Source organism: Onychomys torridus, chromosome 10, assembly GCF_903995425.1.
Source record: "Onychomys torridus chromosome 10, mOncTor1.1, whole genome shotgun sequence".
In the NCBI taxonomy this organism is placed as follows: domain Eukaryota; kingdom Metazoa; phylum Chordata; class Mammalia; order Rodentia; family Cricetidae; genus Onychomys; species Onychomys torridus.
In genome coordinates this window covers 71,707,460-71,723,518 of record NC_050452.1, presented here as the reverse complement: position 1 = coordinate 71,723,518, position 16,059 = coordinate 71,707,460, and the positions used below count along the sequence as shown (strand labels likewise).

Below are 16,059 nucleotides of genomic sequence, written 5' to 3'. Positions count from 1 at the left end.
CCCAAGCCCATCTGGCACCAAAGCCCATATCTTTGGCATTCTTTTGGCCCTACTCACAATGATATCCACATTTTCCATTTGCACTTTCTAATACATTCAGATCTTTCTATTCCCTTTTAACACTGAAGGCAACCTCCAACCTCCAGTGTGTCTTAGCATACTAGTGTGCTCAAACGTGAGCATGTTGGGATCTCTGTCGGCACCGAGCTCTTCCTGTGCTCTCCTTCCTCTTTCTCTTCATCGCAAATACAACGCTCTGCTCTTTGTTACTACTTTTCTTTCTCCCGAGTCTGCCTTTATGATATAGTCCATTCTTCTTTTAGACAGATTCTTTTCCCTCTACTTTAAAAAGAAAAAGAACAATTAAAAAAAATGTTTACCACCACAATACTTATTGGTGATCTCAACAAGAACCATTTAAGACAAGTAATGGGTATGGATTCCAGGAGACAGAGGGTCGATGTCTGGATGAGAGATATGGAACCGAATGTGATGAGTGCAGACTTTATGTGTTTGGGTGTTCTGTCTGCCTGTGTGCCTATGTACCATGTAAATGTAGCATCCAACAAGTCCAGAAGAGCACACCAGATTCCTTGGGACTGGAGTTGCAGATGGCTGTGAGCCATCATGTAGGTGCTGGCATTAAACCCAGGTCCACTGGAAGGGCAGCCAATGCTCTTAACCTCAAAGTCTAGCCTGACAGCAGACTTCTTTAAAGTTTCGGTTAGTGGAATATTCTCCTGAAGGACAGAAATGTGTTTGCATGGTAAGAGAGGGTAGATTTAAGCATGATTACCTGTTTTAAAAAAGAAAGGGAGGCATATAGAGTGAGATTCGTAGGTTTAACTTTAAACATCTTTAGATATAAACCATACGTAATACCAGCTGAAATCATTCCTTTCAATCTTTTCTTGATTGGCTCAGCGTCATTTCTGATTTGCTGTTCATATATCTCTCATGCACTTAACATGTTCTTTTGAATTATATGATGAATCTGATGTTTTATTACAAAAGTCTATTTGACAAAAAATTTACTATGAAATGCATGTGTGATATTAATGTGTGAGTGACATATCGTGTGTGTTATGTGCATGTGTGAGTGATATATTGGTGTATTAGTGTGATATATTACTAATGTGATATATATAGGGATATATTGATATATTAGACCTGAGTGGTCTAATAAAAAGCTAAATGGCCAATAGTAAGAGAGGAGGTATAGTCAGGACTTTCGTGCAGGGAAGGTAAGTAGGAAGAGGAATTTAGGCTTGGGGAGAGAAAGAAAACGAGACGCCAGGGCCCATGTGTGTGCTGGGTATCTTGTTCTATCACTGTCTGCCTTATTCCTTTGGAACAGGGTCTGAACACAGAGCTAGGCAGAGAGCCAGTGAGCTCTAGCAACCAGCCTGTTTCTGCTCCCCACAGTGGGGGTAACATTCAAGCACATAGCTAACCCAGCTTTTTATGCTCCCCACAGTGGGGGTAACATTCAAGCATATAGCTAACCCAGCTTTTTACATGGGTGCCAGGGGCTTGTACTTAGGTCATCAGGTTGGTACAAGCTCTTTTACCCACTGAGGCGTCTCCCCAACCCCTAAAAGGAGAATGTGTACATGGAATGGCACATGGACCCTGTAGCCCATTGTGGCAGCATCATTCCGTGGTTTGGGGTCTTGCAGTATATAAGAGTAGAGACAGAGAGGATTAGCTGAGCACTAATGAGGAATGAGCAAGCGGGGATCCATCTTTTTATTCTCTTCTGCCTTGAGTTCCCTTTGGTGTTGGGCTGTAGCCTGTAATTGTGAGTCCCTTCTTTCCTAAGTTACCTTTGTCAGGGTGTTTTATCACTGCCAGCAGAAATGAGACTAGGACACCCTACATACCTGGAGACCTGAGTGTGATTCTCAGAGTCCATGTAAAGGCAGAAAGAGAAAACTGACTTCACAAAGTTGCCTGTGGCCTCCACACATGCACCGTGGCACTTGGACACCAATACCCACACATCATACACACAATAATGATAATTTTAATAATAATAGTAGCCAGGAAGCCTGTTGTCTTAGGATTACTATTGCTATGATGGAACACCATGACCTAAAGCAATTTATGCAATGTTGTAGAATATTTGTTTAACTGCAAAGATGTGTTGCGTCTGTTTAACTATGTAAAGATGTGTGTGTTGTAGGTGGAGTTTTCCTGTCTCGACCACCTGTTCCCAAGTAACTGGCAGCCGCTTTCCAAATAACTGACTCAGAGACTTAAATTATAAATGCTCGGCTGATAGTTCAGGCTTGTCATTAGCTAACTCTTACACTTAAATTAACTCATATTTCTTATCCGTGCTTTGCCACGTGGCTCATGGCTTGTTGCCTCATTTCCTACATGTCCTGCTTTCTCAGCGACTGGCTGGCATCTCCTCTGACTCCACCCTCCTTCCCATCATTCTCCTAGTTTGGTTGTTCCACCTATGTAATTCCTGCCTGGCTACTGGCCAGTCAGCATTTTAGTAAATGAATTTGAGTGACAAATCTTTACAGTGCACAAGAGGATTATTCCACAGCATTTCTCTCTTTTGTCTAGTTAAAAAAGGTTTTAATTTTAACATAGTAAAACTGTACACAACAAAAACAGTTAAGTAAGAATTACAGTTGTAATATCCAGTCCATTTGTATTTGACAGAATTAGAGAAAATGTTCTAGTATTTATCTTATCTTTGTGACTCCAAAGTTTTGTACCTAATTTACCTTCTATCATAACTAAGAAAAACTATAACTACTTAGTCTCCATCGAAGACTCCAGAAGAGTGTAATGTTACCTGATGACAGGTATCAGGCTGTCTTCCTGCCTCCATCTTCTGAGTGTTGGCTTTGTGGGCATGTACCACCACACCTGGGGATTGAACCCAGGGCTTTGAGCATGCTAGGCAGGCTCCACCAGCTGAGCTATATCCCCAGCCCTGTATTTGTATTAGCCCTTTCAAGAGCTCTTCTCTTTTCAATACTCATGATGGTCAAATGTGATTTCTGACCATGTATAACCAAATTGTTCATGGAATTAGGTGTAATTTACTTGATTTGGACAAGGGCTGGAGAGGTGGCTCAATGGTGAAGACCATTTTGCTGCTCTCCCAGAGGTTCGGTTCCCAACAACTACATGGCAGCTCACAACTGTCTATAACTCCAACCTTACCTTTTCTGACGCCATCTCCAGGCACTGCACACACACAGTGTACAAACATTCATGCCCAATATGGTGGCACCTTTAATCCCAGCTTTGGACTTTATGAGTTCAAGGCCAACCAGCAATATATGGTAAGTCCATATTTTTAAAAAAAAAAAAAAGCCATAGTACAACATAATTGCTGTCTCAGAAGTTAGGTTTGTAGGATAAGAATTGCAACATAGCTGGGCTGTAGTGGCGCACGCCTTTAGTCCCAACACTTGGGAGGCGGAGGCAGATGGATCTCTGTGAGTTTGAGGCCAGCTAGCTACACAGAGAAACCCTGTCTGGAAAAAAACAAAACAAACAAACAAAAAAGAATTGTAACATAGTCTCTGCCTTCAAGGAGCTGGTGCTGGTAAATCAGTTAGAAACTCAACTCACACACATGCTCAGTAAAACATTAGGTAACAGTGCTGACAATAAGAAACAAAATAATCTCATTAACTGGAGCTGACAGAGAGTGGTTTGCTTTTGCTCATATTGGTCAAAGGAAACTGTACCAGGACTGTGCATGGAATTTGAACTTAATTCTGAAAATGAGTAAATTTTAGGTAAAAAACAAAACACCAATCCAAATTTTTTGCATGTATTTTACAGTACTTTGCCCTTTAATTTTTTCCTTAAGGAAAGGAAATCTTCATATGAATTACTTCTCTAATTATGTTTGCTATGCAGTACAGTTATAGTCAACCCTTGAACGTGTTTGATGTGTCAGTTGCCTTCAGCGTCCTCTTTCTGTGTTTTGTTCCAGGCCTCCTGATTTTCAGCTGCTGAAGGAAGGACAAAGGTTGGTTGGAATCATTTTGACCTGAGTGGGCCAGGTGGCGTGAGCTCCTGGACTTCCTGTGCAGTGTGGTACAAAGAGATGTGTGACATGTTCAGCATCTTCTTTTGTGAGGGAAAGATGATTTGTTTGATCTGTCTGATTTATTGTACAGCTGTCCCGCTGAGGAGGTCTAATTGAACCTGTTGAAACAGACACAAACACAGTCTCTATCTCATGCTGTCCCCTTGTTGGTGACATTGTGACCATTATATTGGAGAAAGGATTTTAGGATCTTAAGGATTTTAAGATATCAATGTGCTACTTACTTATTTGAAAGAATATCTACAGTAGTAATATAATGCAGGTTGTGGGTTTTGTTTTTCCTAACCCCACCTCATAGCTCTTCTTGGTGTTGTTTGCTCAACTGCAGCCATCTCTCAGAACTGATCCTTTCAACTCTCAGATTAAATGTCCCTGGTTGTCAGTCGCTGCCTTAGTCACAAGGTACCCAGCACAAATAAGAGACAGTTGTTTACTGATGGACACCTTGATGGCTTTACCCTAGTATGAAATGGAGGTGCCTTAAAGTCTCAAGAGAAAGAGTGAGTTATAAAAACCATGGAACTTTCAGTCTAAATTTTTTAGATTTGTTTCATTTTTCCTATGTGTAAGTGTTTGCCCTGGGGGTCAGAAGAGGGCATTGGATTCCCTGGAACTGGAGTTAAGGGCAGTTGTGAACCACCATGTGGGTCCTGGGAGTCAAACCCAGGTCCTCTGTAAGAACTAATGGTCTTAACCACTGAGGCATCTTTCCAGCCTGCTTTCTAGTTTCTTGAAGTTATACTTTCTTTTCTTCAGATCCAACAGTCACTGGCCTGGTGGTGCAGGTTAAATGCTAGTTAAAAACTGTATGTGACGCTGAGAATTTTGGTCCTCTCTCGGCATCCCACCAGGACCTGCCTTCAGCTCTCTGCTTCCTGAGCTCTTTCCTTCCCGCCTCTGCCCACATGTTCTCAGCCAATAGGAAAGCACGCCATGTGCTCGAGAGCAGCAGCTCATGCACACCTGTCTGTTTCCTGTTTGCTTTTGCCCCTCCAGCAGAGGGACAGCTGTTCCCTAGGTTTGCATTCTGCTGTAACTCCTGAGTCTTCAAACTTAAGTATCTTTCATTGAATAATGTTGATGTACCAACTTCATTTTCTGTTATGACATTTGTATTTTTCATTCCATGAATTTTTCTGCCAGAACTAGAAAATACTTTTCTTTTTTTCAAGCAAAAATCAAAAATCATTGAACAGGATAGTCTTTAAAGTGTTATGATGTTTGTTTGCTATACTACTTTAAGAATTGCAGCATATGGTGCACACCTTTAATCCCAGCACTCGGTGGGCAGAGGCAGGTGGATCTCTGTGAGCTCCAGGCCAGCCTGGTCTACAGAGCGAGATGAGGACAGGCTCTAAAGCTACATAGCCGGGTGGTGGTGGCGCACACCTTTAATCTCAGCACTCGGGAGGCCGAGGCAGGCGGATCTCTGTGAGTTCAAGGCCAGCTTGGTCCACAAAATGAGTTCCAGGACAGCTAGGGCTATACAGAGAAACCCCATCTTGAAAAACAACAACAGCAAAAAAAACGAACAAACAAAATTATAAAATGGTTAGAAACAGGCAAAGGAAAGCTGGAAAAGAATTGTATCAAACGTGTTAGAGATGGGGAGAAATTAAAGCCTTCTGAAGTTCATGTGTGTGAGAGTGTATATAAAGCTGTGCCTAAGGAATGGAAACTTTGACCTTGGAAATTCCAGAATGTAACTGGGAAAAGCTTTGTCTTCCGACTGTCAATGTTTTGATTGTCTGTCCCTGTACAGTGGCCGTTCTGGGGAAGTAGTACAGTTCTTCAGTGAAGCCATCACAGCGGCAGACATTGACAGTCCTGGTGCCTCCGAAGCACAGTGTGAGCCTGCAGCTTCCAGCACTGGGAGTGGTCCCACCAGTGACGACGAGCAAGACTTTGTTTCCTCACTCCTGCCAGGGAGCAGACCAAAGGCAGCCGGTAGGAGACCACGGCCGCACAGAGAGGGCAGCGTACCGAGGAAGAGGGCTGGTCAGCAAGTGCACTCCACACCCCGAGAGCAGACAGTGGCAGCTGTCGCCGAGCAGTTGGGTAATTGCAGACTGGATAGTCAGGAGAAAGCAGCTGCTTGTGAACTTCCTTCAAAGAAAGAAAACACTCAGAGTTCTTCCCCTGGCCCTTCGTGTGAAAGACTAAACACCTCAGCAGTTCCCGACAGTAGACACAGTCTGTCAGACGTTACTCTTGTAGGTATAAGCAAGAAAAGCGCTGAGCACTTCAGGAGCAAATTTGCCAAATCTACCCAGCGTTCTGGGTCAGCCTCTGGCTCAGTGCAGGTGTGTCCTGAGGTTGCAAAGGCGAACTTACTTCGCATCCTGAAGGACACTTTGACTGAATGGAAGACAGAAGAAACATTGAAGTTTTTGTATGGCCAAGATCATGCCTCCGTGTGCCTGAAACCATCTTCAGCCCCCGTACCTGAGGAGGAACTGGATGAAGATGACATACGCTATGACGAAGGTGGTCATGGTCCTGCCCTGAGCCAGCCTCAGAACAACCTGGATGAGACACCACCCTTCAGAGGCTCAGACACAGCCCTTAAGCCACTGCCAAGTTACGAGAGTTTGAAAAAAGAGACTGAAGTGCTGAATCTGAGGGTCAGGGAGTTTTATAGAGGACGCTATTTTTTAAACGACGAAGCCACCGAGTCGCAGCACCCAGAAGAGGTATGTCCGCTGATGAAATTTTTAGGTTGTTCATACTTGGAGAACTCAGCAAAGCAAATCTGGGAGCATGCCTCATGCTGTTTACAGTAGGAGACATTCATTGCTTAGATCGTTAAGTGCTTCTCGAGGTAATGTTCGGTTAGCGTGTCCATTTGAAATGTCACAGACGTGGCTGGGGAGATGGCTCGTGGGAGAAGGTGCTTGGGTCCCAAGCCTGAGGAGCTGAGTTCAGATTCCTGGCACTCATAAACTCTAGGCACATGGTGTGCATCTGATACCCACTGCCAGGCAAGGGGAGGGGCAAAGACAGGGATTCCAGGGTTCTCCGATCAGCCAGTCGAGAAGAAACATCTCCAAGTTCGTTGAGACTGTGAAAACTAATGTGGAGAACCATGACAGAGGAAGACATGCAGCATTGACCTCTGGCCTCCACACGCCCATGAATGCATGCACACACGTGTAGCTCACAGACGCAAAAGATGAAAATACTATAGAAAAGGGATTTACTGGGAAGTAATGAATCTGGAGAGCCACTGTCATCTGCTAGCTTTTTAAAAATGTAGTTCTAGAGTCTGTTTATCTGTAAATGGGGCCTTCAGTCATTCCCATGGTTCATTTGTTCAGAGTGTGGGATCATAACTGTGTACAAAGCCATTATACAGAAGGGCTCAGTGCACACTGCTGAGATGTAGGAAGGACTTTGTAATATTCCCAGTGCATATTTTTGGTTCATATGTGCTGTCTGGGAAGTCATAGCGCATGGAGAGAAGAGTGCATTTGAGCCAGTCTGATGTACGCATCAGGTACAGGATGTTGTTATCCTCTCAGATGGATCTGTTCGGTTCTCCTAAGACTTCCAGCAACCCCACATCACCATAACCCAATCAGGAGCGGAGGTGACGACGGAGTGACGGCAACGGTCCTCAGGAGTCAGTCCTTCTCCTGGAGTGTGCTCCTTCCGAGGCTTGACCTCCATTTGGGGACCTTACCCACAACCCTTCTCTTTTGGTGTACCCTGACCCGTCATTTCTGTTAGAAAAACTCCTCAGGTTAGGGTCTCCTGTGTACATCAGACTGGCTCAAACGCACGATCCTCCTGCCGTAGCCTTCCAAACACTGGGATTACAGGCATGTATCAATCACTAAGCTCAGTTTGCAACGTTTTAATATACAATGTTTGATATCTAATAAAATAAGACAATATAATGAAAATCAGGATCATTAGCCCATCGAAGTCAAACTGTTAGGAAAAAAAAATTGCCTCTTCCGGGATTGGCCCGTGCACTCTCCTGAGCTACCCCTCTGCAGGGTCTCAGCCCAGATTCTTTCCACGTCGCTAGTTCTGTGATGCTTTCAGACACACGAGAACTGGGTTTTTTTGTTTTGTTTTCTTTTCAGCTTCTCATCCCTAGTTCATTTGAATGACCTCTTCTAAAAACAGGACTTTCCCACACGTTCTAGTAATTGGTGATTTGATCCTTAGATGTACGTTTATATCGGGTTTAGCAAAAGAGGGCTGATAGACCAGGCAAGTTCCGCAGCCTGGTAATGACTAAGCTGATGCTCAGGTTTAAATGTTTTAATTCTTAAGTCTGTTCCCATACTCGAGGACTGAACTTTTTCTGTTTAATGTTAATTGCTCCACTCATAAAAAGAAAAAAAATACCAGCTTATTTTTGCTTGTTTCGTTTAAGAATGTGTTTCAGCGTGATCCCAGCTTCCCACTGATTGATTCAAGTTCCCAGAACCAGATTAGAAAACGGATTGTTCTTGAAAAATTGAGCAAAGTGTAAGTATGGATGTGTCCTTCTGACTTAGTAAGAGGTTTAAATTAACTGAATGTTTTCATGAGTTTGTAATTTATAATTTTTTTAAAGATGATATGAAAAGCTTACATGGATTTCCTCATTTGAAAATTTCCCATTTTAACAGTGTATCTTTGCAGACATTTTTCAGTACTAAATTCTTTTTGTAGACAACATAAGGATATCATAAAGGGGGAAACTGAGATTGTAGAGTAGAAAAACAAAATACCCCACGTCTTCCTAAGCCAGCAAAGAGAGAGATCTGTTGAAACAAGCTCAGCTCTGGTGATCAGCCACACCATGGGACGTTGCCACAGCCCGTCTGCATATTCACAGGCCCACTTCACACTCAAGAACATGAGTTTCCGTCAGTTCAACGTGCGCTGTGATGGAAAGGATTGTTCTTAAAATTAGCCCAGTTACAAATAACACTTAAAAATTGTTCTTGTTTCTGTTTTTAATGAACTATAGAAATGATCCCTGAAAGTATAGTCTTGTTTCTGTTTTTAAAACAAAAAAGTTTCCAAATCTTTTTTCCAAAGGTATAAGATCTACCTTGAACTTTTAAACCTGCATTTCCTTCTTTTAGTAAGAAAACATGAAATGTATCAATCACCATTTAAGGAGTTGAAAATATAGAGAAGTCTTAGTTTTATAGTATTTTGAAAAGAAGAAAAACATTTTCTGGAAGCATAATATTTTTGAGCAGCCAAGATATAAAATATTACTGGTGATATAATGGGTAGTACATTTTTTTACTTTAAAAATGTACATATTTTTAAGCCACACCTGAAGTCCTCTTTGATTGGGATCTTTGGTTCATTGGTTTGTTGGTTTGATTTGTGTTCGGTTGGAAACAGTCTCACTATAGTCAGCCTGAAATTCACTATGTAGACCAGTATCTAACTCACTGAGATCTTCTTGCCTTGGTCTCTGCCTGTGGGTGCTGGGATTGAGGAAGTGACAGCATGTCTGACATGGCGTTGTCTTGGTTTGGTTCAATCTAAAAATACTGACCACAAAGAAGAACTATTCTCAGGTTTTACCTTTGAATAAATGTTTAAATTAATATTTATTGAGCATGTCCATATGTTGGGCTCTGTATATGTGTCTTTTATTCTGCCCTGTGTGTGTAGTATATGTGTATGTATGTACAGAATCTACGTATGTGTTCATATGCATGCAGGTCCATGTATGTGGGAATGGAGGCCAGAAGCCAACCTCTGATAGTACTTCCAAAGAGCCCTCCACCTTGCTTCTTGAGCAAGGATCTCATTGGGACCTGGGGGCTTACTGACAGGCTACAGTGGCTGGCCATTGAGGCCCCAAGATAGACCTGTCTCCTCCACAGGTCCTCATGCGTGGGTGGGAAACATGTTACTGACTGAGCCATCTTTCTAGCCCTGTTGTTTTGTTTTTTTAAACTAATCTTTATGCTTATATCTGTGAAATAATTCAGTATAAGTCACCACCTGTCTGATACAGTGCAAGACAATATCAAACTTTGGCTATTTGAGTTTTGAGTGTTGGGATAGATTATCATTTGAGGTACATAGTTAGAGGACAGGAATTCCATTGGAAATAATTTCCTAGATGTTTTAGCTAATGAAAGTGATGGTTGAGTGCTGAGCCCTAAACAAAACATTTACACAACAACACCTCCCCCACCCACCCCAGGCCGAAGGGTATGGTGGAAGAGGAGGCAGAAAGAGTCTAAGAGCCGGAGGACTGGGGGGAAGGCTTGGAAATGCCATTTTTCTGGGCTGACCTTTTCTGTTTTATAAATGCCAGAAAAAAGTAATGGTGATGTTATTATAATTGTATAAAAAATATGTTTGTATTTAGAGATAGGAGTAAAAATAAGGGTTCAATGACATAATTTCAAGAACTTGCTTTAAAGTACTCCTGAGGGTAGAACAAGGACAGAAAAAAGAGGCAAACAAAACAGAATATTAAAAGGTGGGGTCTGAGCTAGGTGCCCTGCATACCTTGACCCAGCACTTAGGAAGGGAAGCGGCAGGATGAGGGGTTGAAGGCTATCTTTAACTACATAGAAACTTTGAGGGCAGCCTAGACACATCTCCATGTGCTGTATATGGTGTACATGTTTATTCCTTTGCTTGCCTGCTATAAAAAAAACTACTCTAGGCGCTGGAGAGATGGCTCAGAGTTTAAGAGCACTGGCTGTTCATCCAGAGGTCCTGAGTTCAATTCCCAGCAACCATATGGTGGCTCACAACCACCTGTAATGAGATCTGGTACCCTCTTCTGGTGTGCAGGCATACATGCAGGCCGAACACTGTATACATAATTAATAAATAAATCTTTAAAAAAACTACTCTAAGAAGGAATGAGATATATTTTGTGTATAATAAGCATCGAGTATTTTTGTTTCAAATGTGTTATATGGCATATGCATTTTTTGCCCAACATTTACCATTTTACATTTCCAATAACATTAATCTGTACTATTTTAAAGGTTTTTTAAATGGATTACTAAATGTGTCTATCATATAAATCACCTACTGATATGTTTATCCTTACCACTAAAATATTTCTATAGACATCTTCTTGTATTTGTTGGAATAGTGTTTTATATGATTATTCAGAGGATAATGCTTTCATAGTAAAACTGTAGCTAGAGTTTTCCTGCTCCTGCCTGGCCCACAGTCAGGACAAATGTCTCTCACCCGCCAGTCCCGCAGTTGCTCAGATCCAACCAAGTAAACACACAGAGACTTATATTACTTATAAACTGTATGGCCATGGCAAGCTTCTTGCTAACTGTTCTTTTATCTTAAATCAACCCATTTCTATTGATCTATAAGTTGTCACGTGGCTCATGGCTTACCTGTACCTTACATCTCACTTGTCATGGTGGCGGCTGGCAGTGTCTCTCCGCCTCAGCCTTTCACTTTTCAGAATTTTTCCCTCTGTTTGTTTCACCTATATTTCCTGTCTGGCTACTGGCCAATCAGTGTTTTATATATTAACCAATCAGAGCAACACATTTGACATACAGAACATCCCACAGCATAAAACTGTGGAATTAAAGGTGATGACAGGTTGCTACTCAGGTAAGAAAACCAGGGCCAGAAATAGGTACAGGCAGCAGCCAGGGTGGTTTGCATCACAGGGCTCTATCCTCAGTAGCATAGACTCTGCAGGGCTGGAGTTAGGGTGACGCCCCTTTGACCTCTCCCTTTCACTTCTGCCTCAGTGTCACGGTGTTCTTGGAAACCCCAGAGGCAGGCATGCCTGCTGAAATGTTTCTACATGGTAATGAAGTTCTAGCTTTAAATAATGTGTGGGGTTTTTTTTTGTTTTTTCTTTTCAGATTGCCTGGACTTTTGGGTCCTCTTCAGATTACAATAGGCGATATTTACTCAGAACTTAAAAGCCTTGTTCAGACTTTCAGGTTAGTATTAATGTTATAATTTCTTCCTTCTCTGTTATTTTGACCATACTGACTCTTGCAGGCTAAGATGGGAAAGTATGCTTTGCCTTTGTGGACCCACATTGTAAACTCAGTGCTGTTTCCTCCTCCTCTAAATGTTACTTGTTGTTTTCTATTGAATACAACTCCTTACTGGCTCAAATTTTGACATATTTTACTTTGGATAGCTTGCTTATAAAGTAAACTGCATTTAGGAGGAAAAATTACAGGATAGAGAGGTGACTGTCAGTAGAATGCCAGCCTTGTAAGCACAGTGACCTGAGTTCAGTCCTGTCTTAGGGTTTCTATCACCACGACCAACGCAACCCTTATGAAGGAAAACATGTCATTGGGGCTTACAGTTAGTTCAGAGGTTTAGTCCATTTTGTCATGGCAGTAAACATGACAGCATGCAGGCAGACATGGTACTGGAGAGGTAGTTGAGAGTTCCACATCTTTTTTATTTTATTTTATTATTTATTTATTTATTTTTGAGCTTAGGATCAAACCCAGTAGGCAAGCGCTCTACCACTGAGCTAAATCCTCAACCCCTGAGAGTTCCACATCTTGATCTGCAGGCAGCAGAAAGGGACTGTCCCCCTAGGCCTAGCTTGAGCATATAAGACCTCAAAGCCCGCCTCCACAGTGACATACTTCTTTAACAAGGCCACACCTCCTCCATCAAGGCCACTTCCTAACAGTACCATTCTCTGTGGTCCAAGCATTCAAGCACATGAGTCCATGGGGGCCGTTCCGATTCAAACCACCCCAGGTCTCCAAAAGCCAAGTTAAAAAAAAAAAAAAGAGAATGCAAAAGCTAGCATTGTCGTGTGTGCTAATAACCTCAGCATTGAGGAGGCGGAGACAGGCCCTTTGGCCTTCTGGCCAACCAGCCTAGGCTACTTGGCAAGTTCTAGGCCAGAGGGAGACCCTGACGTAGAAATGGTGGATGACACCTGAGGTCCTAAACCCATATCCTGTGACCTCCCCACACACATATACACATACGAAAGGAACACTGTATCTGTGACACAAAGCTGCTAACAAATTTAGTGAAATTCTGAATGTGTACCAGATGAGCAGCTCTGCGGTAAGCCTGTGGTACACAAGAAGCAAGGCTGACCCTCGGAGGCCTCACCTGTGAGAACGCAAGGTGAGCGTAGGGAGAGAGTTAATGCTGAACTGTATGAAGACACTTGAGTACTGAGCACTACAAAGACAGAGAGTGGAGATTGTGCACCTTGGAAAGTGGAACAATTGATAAAACATGCATATGAGAACAGTCTCACTGGGGTGTCCATAGTTGAAAGGGAATGTTTAAAAATAAACCTCAATAATGTGATTTATTGATTGTCATGATTGTCAGCTGTCTCAGAGACAATACAGCTTAAAGACCATTGATCACAAAACTTCAGGGGTGCTAGAGTCGTCTTCAGATTGGCACAGGCCTTTTTTTTGTTTGTTTGTTTAATTTGGTTTGGTTTTTCGAGGGACAGGGTTTCTCTATGTAGCTCACCTTTCCTGGATCTCGCTCTGTAGACCAGGCTGGCTTTGAACTCACAAAGATCCGCCTGGCTCTGCTTCCTGAGTGCTGGGATTAAAGGCGTGTGTCACCACCACCTGGCCAGCTGGCACAGGCCTTTTGAAGACTGAGTGCCTTGTGAAAAAAAAGGGTCCAGACCAAATATTACAAAACTTGATTTTTTTAAATCCTTGTTTATAATGGAAACAAACACTTTCCATCTTATGTCTCTACTAGAACCCTGCGTCTAAAAGGAAAAAAAGAACTTTATCCAGTGATGGTAAAGTTTGGCTAGAGGTGCGCAGTGTGGAAACACTGAGATTGAGGATTTGTCTGACTTCTCCGGCAGTGAATGCCATAGAGACACACTTTCACTGGTTTGTAACGACCTGCTGTGCATGTCCTTCAGACAGCGGCTTTCTCGTTCTGAGCGAACTGGTGACGTCACTGCAGAGCTCTAGGTGTAGGTCCTGTCCGAGGGGCTTCTAGAGCACTCACCGAGCGTGAATGAGCTCCGATCCAAACACTACCAAACATTACATTTCCCTCTGTGTCTAATAAGGACCTCTTTGTTTTTTCACTGTAGGTCACAAAATTATGTCTCTTCAGTGTGAATTATTCCCTTACTAAATCATTGCTATTAATTATAAAAGTACCGCCAGCGAGAACTTGTGTAGCGTTTGATGACATCAGGTTGGCATTTCAGTTAAAATCATGAAACATGACACTTTAGTCACACTGTGCTATCTGACAGGTAGCATTTCTCACTCCTTTAGGACTACCGATGTCATTTGAATTGTATTTTTAAAGTAACTATAGGATCACTCCATTATTATTTGTGTGTACATGTTTAGGGGGACATGGGAGTAGAACCCAACACCTGACACATGATGAACATATGCTGTACCACTAAGCTGCATCCCTGTCCTCTCTAGAACCTTTGATGAATACTTTCAGTTTTGTTATCTGTGGCCCTGCTGTATCAGGGTCGGCCCTGCATGTCAAGGTTGGCACTGCTGGGTCAGGGTTATCACTCTATTCTACCGTATCTTAAATGAACTTTAGGAAAGGACCACAAAGGTAGTTCTGCAAGATTGTGGTAGGAAGTTGACTCGCAGGTGGGGAGGATGCTATTTCAGGAACACCCTCATGAAGAACTGATGTAAGTCTGCTGTGTGGCCTGGGAGTGTGGTTCAGTGGTAGAGTGTGTGGTTGGCATGCATGAGGCCCAGGTTGACCTCTTAGAACACACAAAAACCCCTTAAGTCATTTGAGTTGTTTTACAGTTTCCATTTGCTGAACTGGCAGCTTCCTTGTGTCCAGTCCAAGCCTTTCTGGTCTCCTCCCACACATAAAGGAACAGCTGGGGTATACTTGAGTACTTCCAAGGGTATTAGGTTGAGAACCGGTAATTTCACCAACACTTAAAAAGCCCAAAGAGCCTAATGGGATTACTGTAGAAGATTTTGTAAGAAATCTGCTATGTAACTTCCGTTACCCATCAAGTGTCATTTTTCTGACACCTGAGCTAGCCAGGACAGCAGACACATGGCTCTTCAGTCCTATCGCACAGACTGCAGCTATGCGGAGACTTTGTCCAGTTTAATGCATAAACCTGTTTGTCACCTTCCCTGTCATCTCTAGTTTGCAACCAGATCCCTTCCAGTTACTTTTTTCGTTATTCACAATAATCTAAAGACAATGAAATGATGCTGTTGACTTAAATTATCCACATTGATAGGGTGGTGGAAAATAGGGGCTGTGAAAGGGAAACATGGTTGGTCGGGAGTTGGTTGCTGTCAGAATAGTAAATCGTACCCCTACCAAGATACTGTTTACTCTTTGGCTTATTCTCACAGATGTCTTTATCAAATTTCAAGCATCTGTAAAAGCAGAGAAAGCAAAAACTAAGCTCTTGTATACTATTTGTTATTCTGAAAGGTCAGGTGCTCCCAGGGATGAGGCGTCCCCAGCGTCTAGTAAGAAAATATGGCTCTGTCGTCTGTGTCTTCTGTAGAGATGCCCTATTGCTGGCAGTGCCTGATGTGGAGAACTCCCTTCAGTGAATACTGACAGTGGCGAAGAGCTGATGGAAATAACTGTTTTCTCTTTGACATGGTGGCCAATGCTAAGAACTTGTAGAGCAGCATCCTAACAGCTACACATGTGTGGCTTGGCCCTGGAGACCAGGTTTCCTTTGGTTAGGCAGAGTTCTGCTCAGACAGGAAGACAGCTTAAAAGGTCCCAGGTGATTCCAGTGTGCAGTTGAGAGCCTGTTTAGGGCTCTCTGTTTAAGATTTCACGCCTAAGTGGAGAGCTGCCCACCATCCCCACTGTTTTTACCTGTCACAGCACACAACAGGCTCCAGCCAGCTGGTCAAGGTGCTTATATGAGAGGTATAAATTAAAATCCTATTCTATTCTGCCACTAAAATCTTCTTTAAATTGCATCTATGATGAATCAAGACTTTTTTCTAAATGTGTGTAAATTTTAAATAACATGTGCCTAATAC

General features: G+C 42.6%; 1 protein-coding gene across 3 annotated transcripts in view; it reads left to right on the top strand.

The window, feature by feature from the left end:
* Positions 1-16,059, top strand: part of Rpap2 (RNA polymerase II associated protein 2) — an 83,840-nt gene that overhangs the window by 18,287 nt on the left and 49,494 nt on the right. For all 3 annotated transcript variants that reach the window (XM_036201616.1, XM_036201618.1, XM_036201615.1), the window contains exons 7-10: positions 3,974-4,009; positions 5,853-6,783; positions 8,478-8,572; positions 11,926-12,006. In XM_036201616.1, coding sequence (XP_036057509.1) covers positions 3,974-4,009; positions 5,853-6,783; positions 8,478-8,572; positions 11,926-12,006 — 1,143 coding nt within the window. The remainder of the gene's footprint in view (positions 1-3,973; positions 4,010-5,852; positions 6,784-8,477; positions 8,573-11,925; positions 12,007-16,059) is intronic.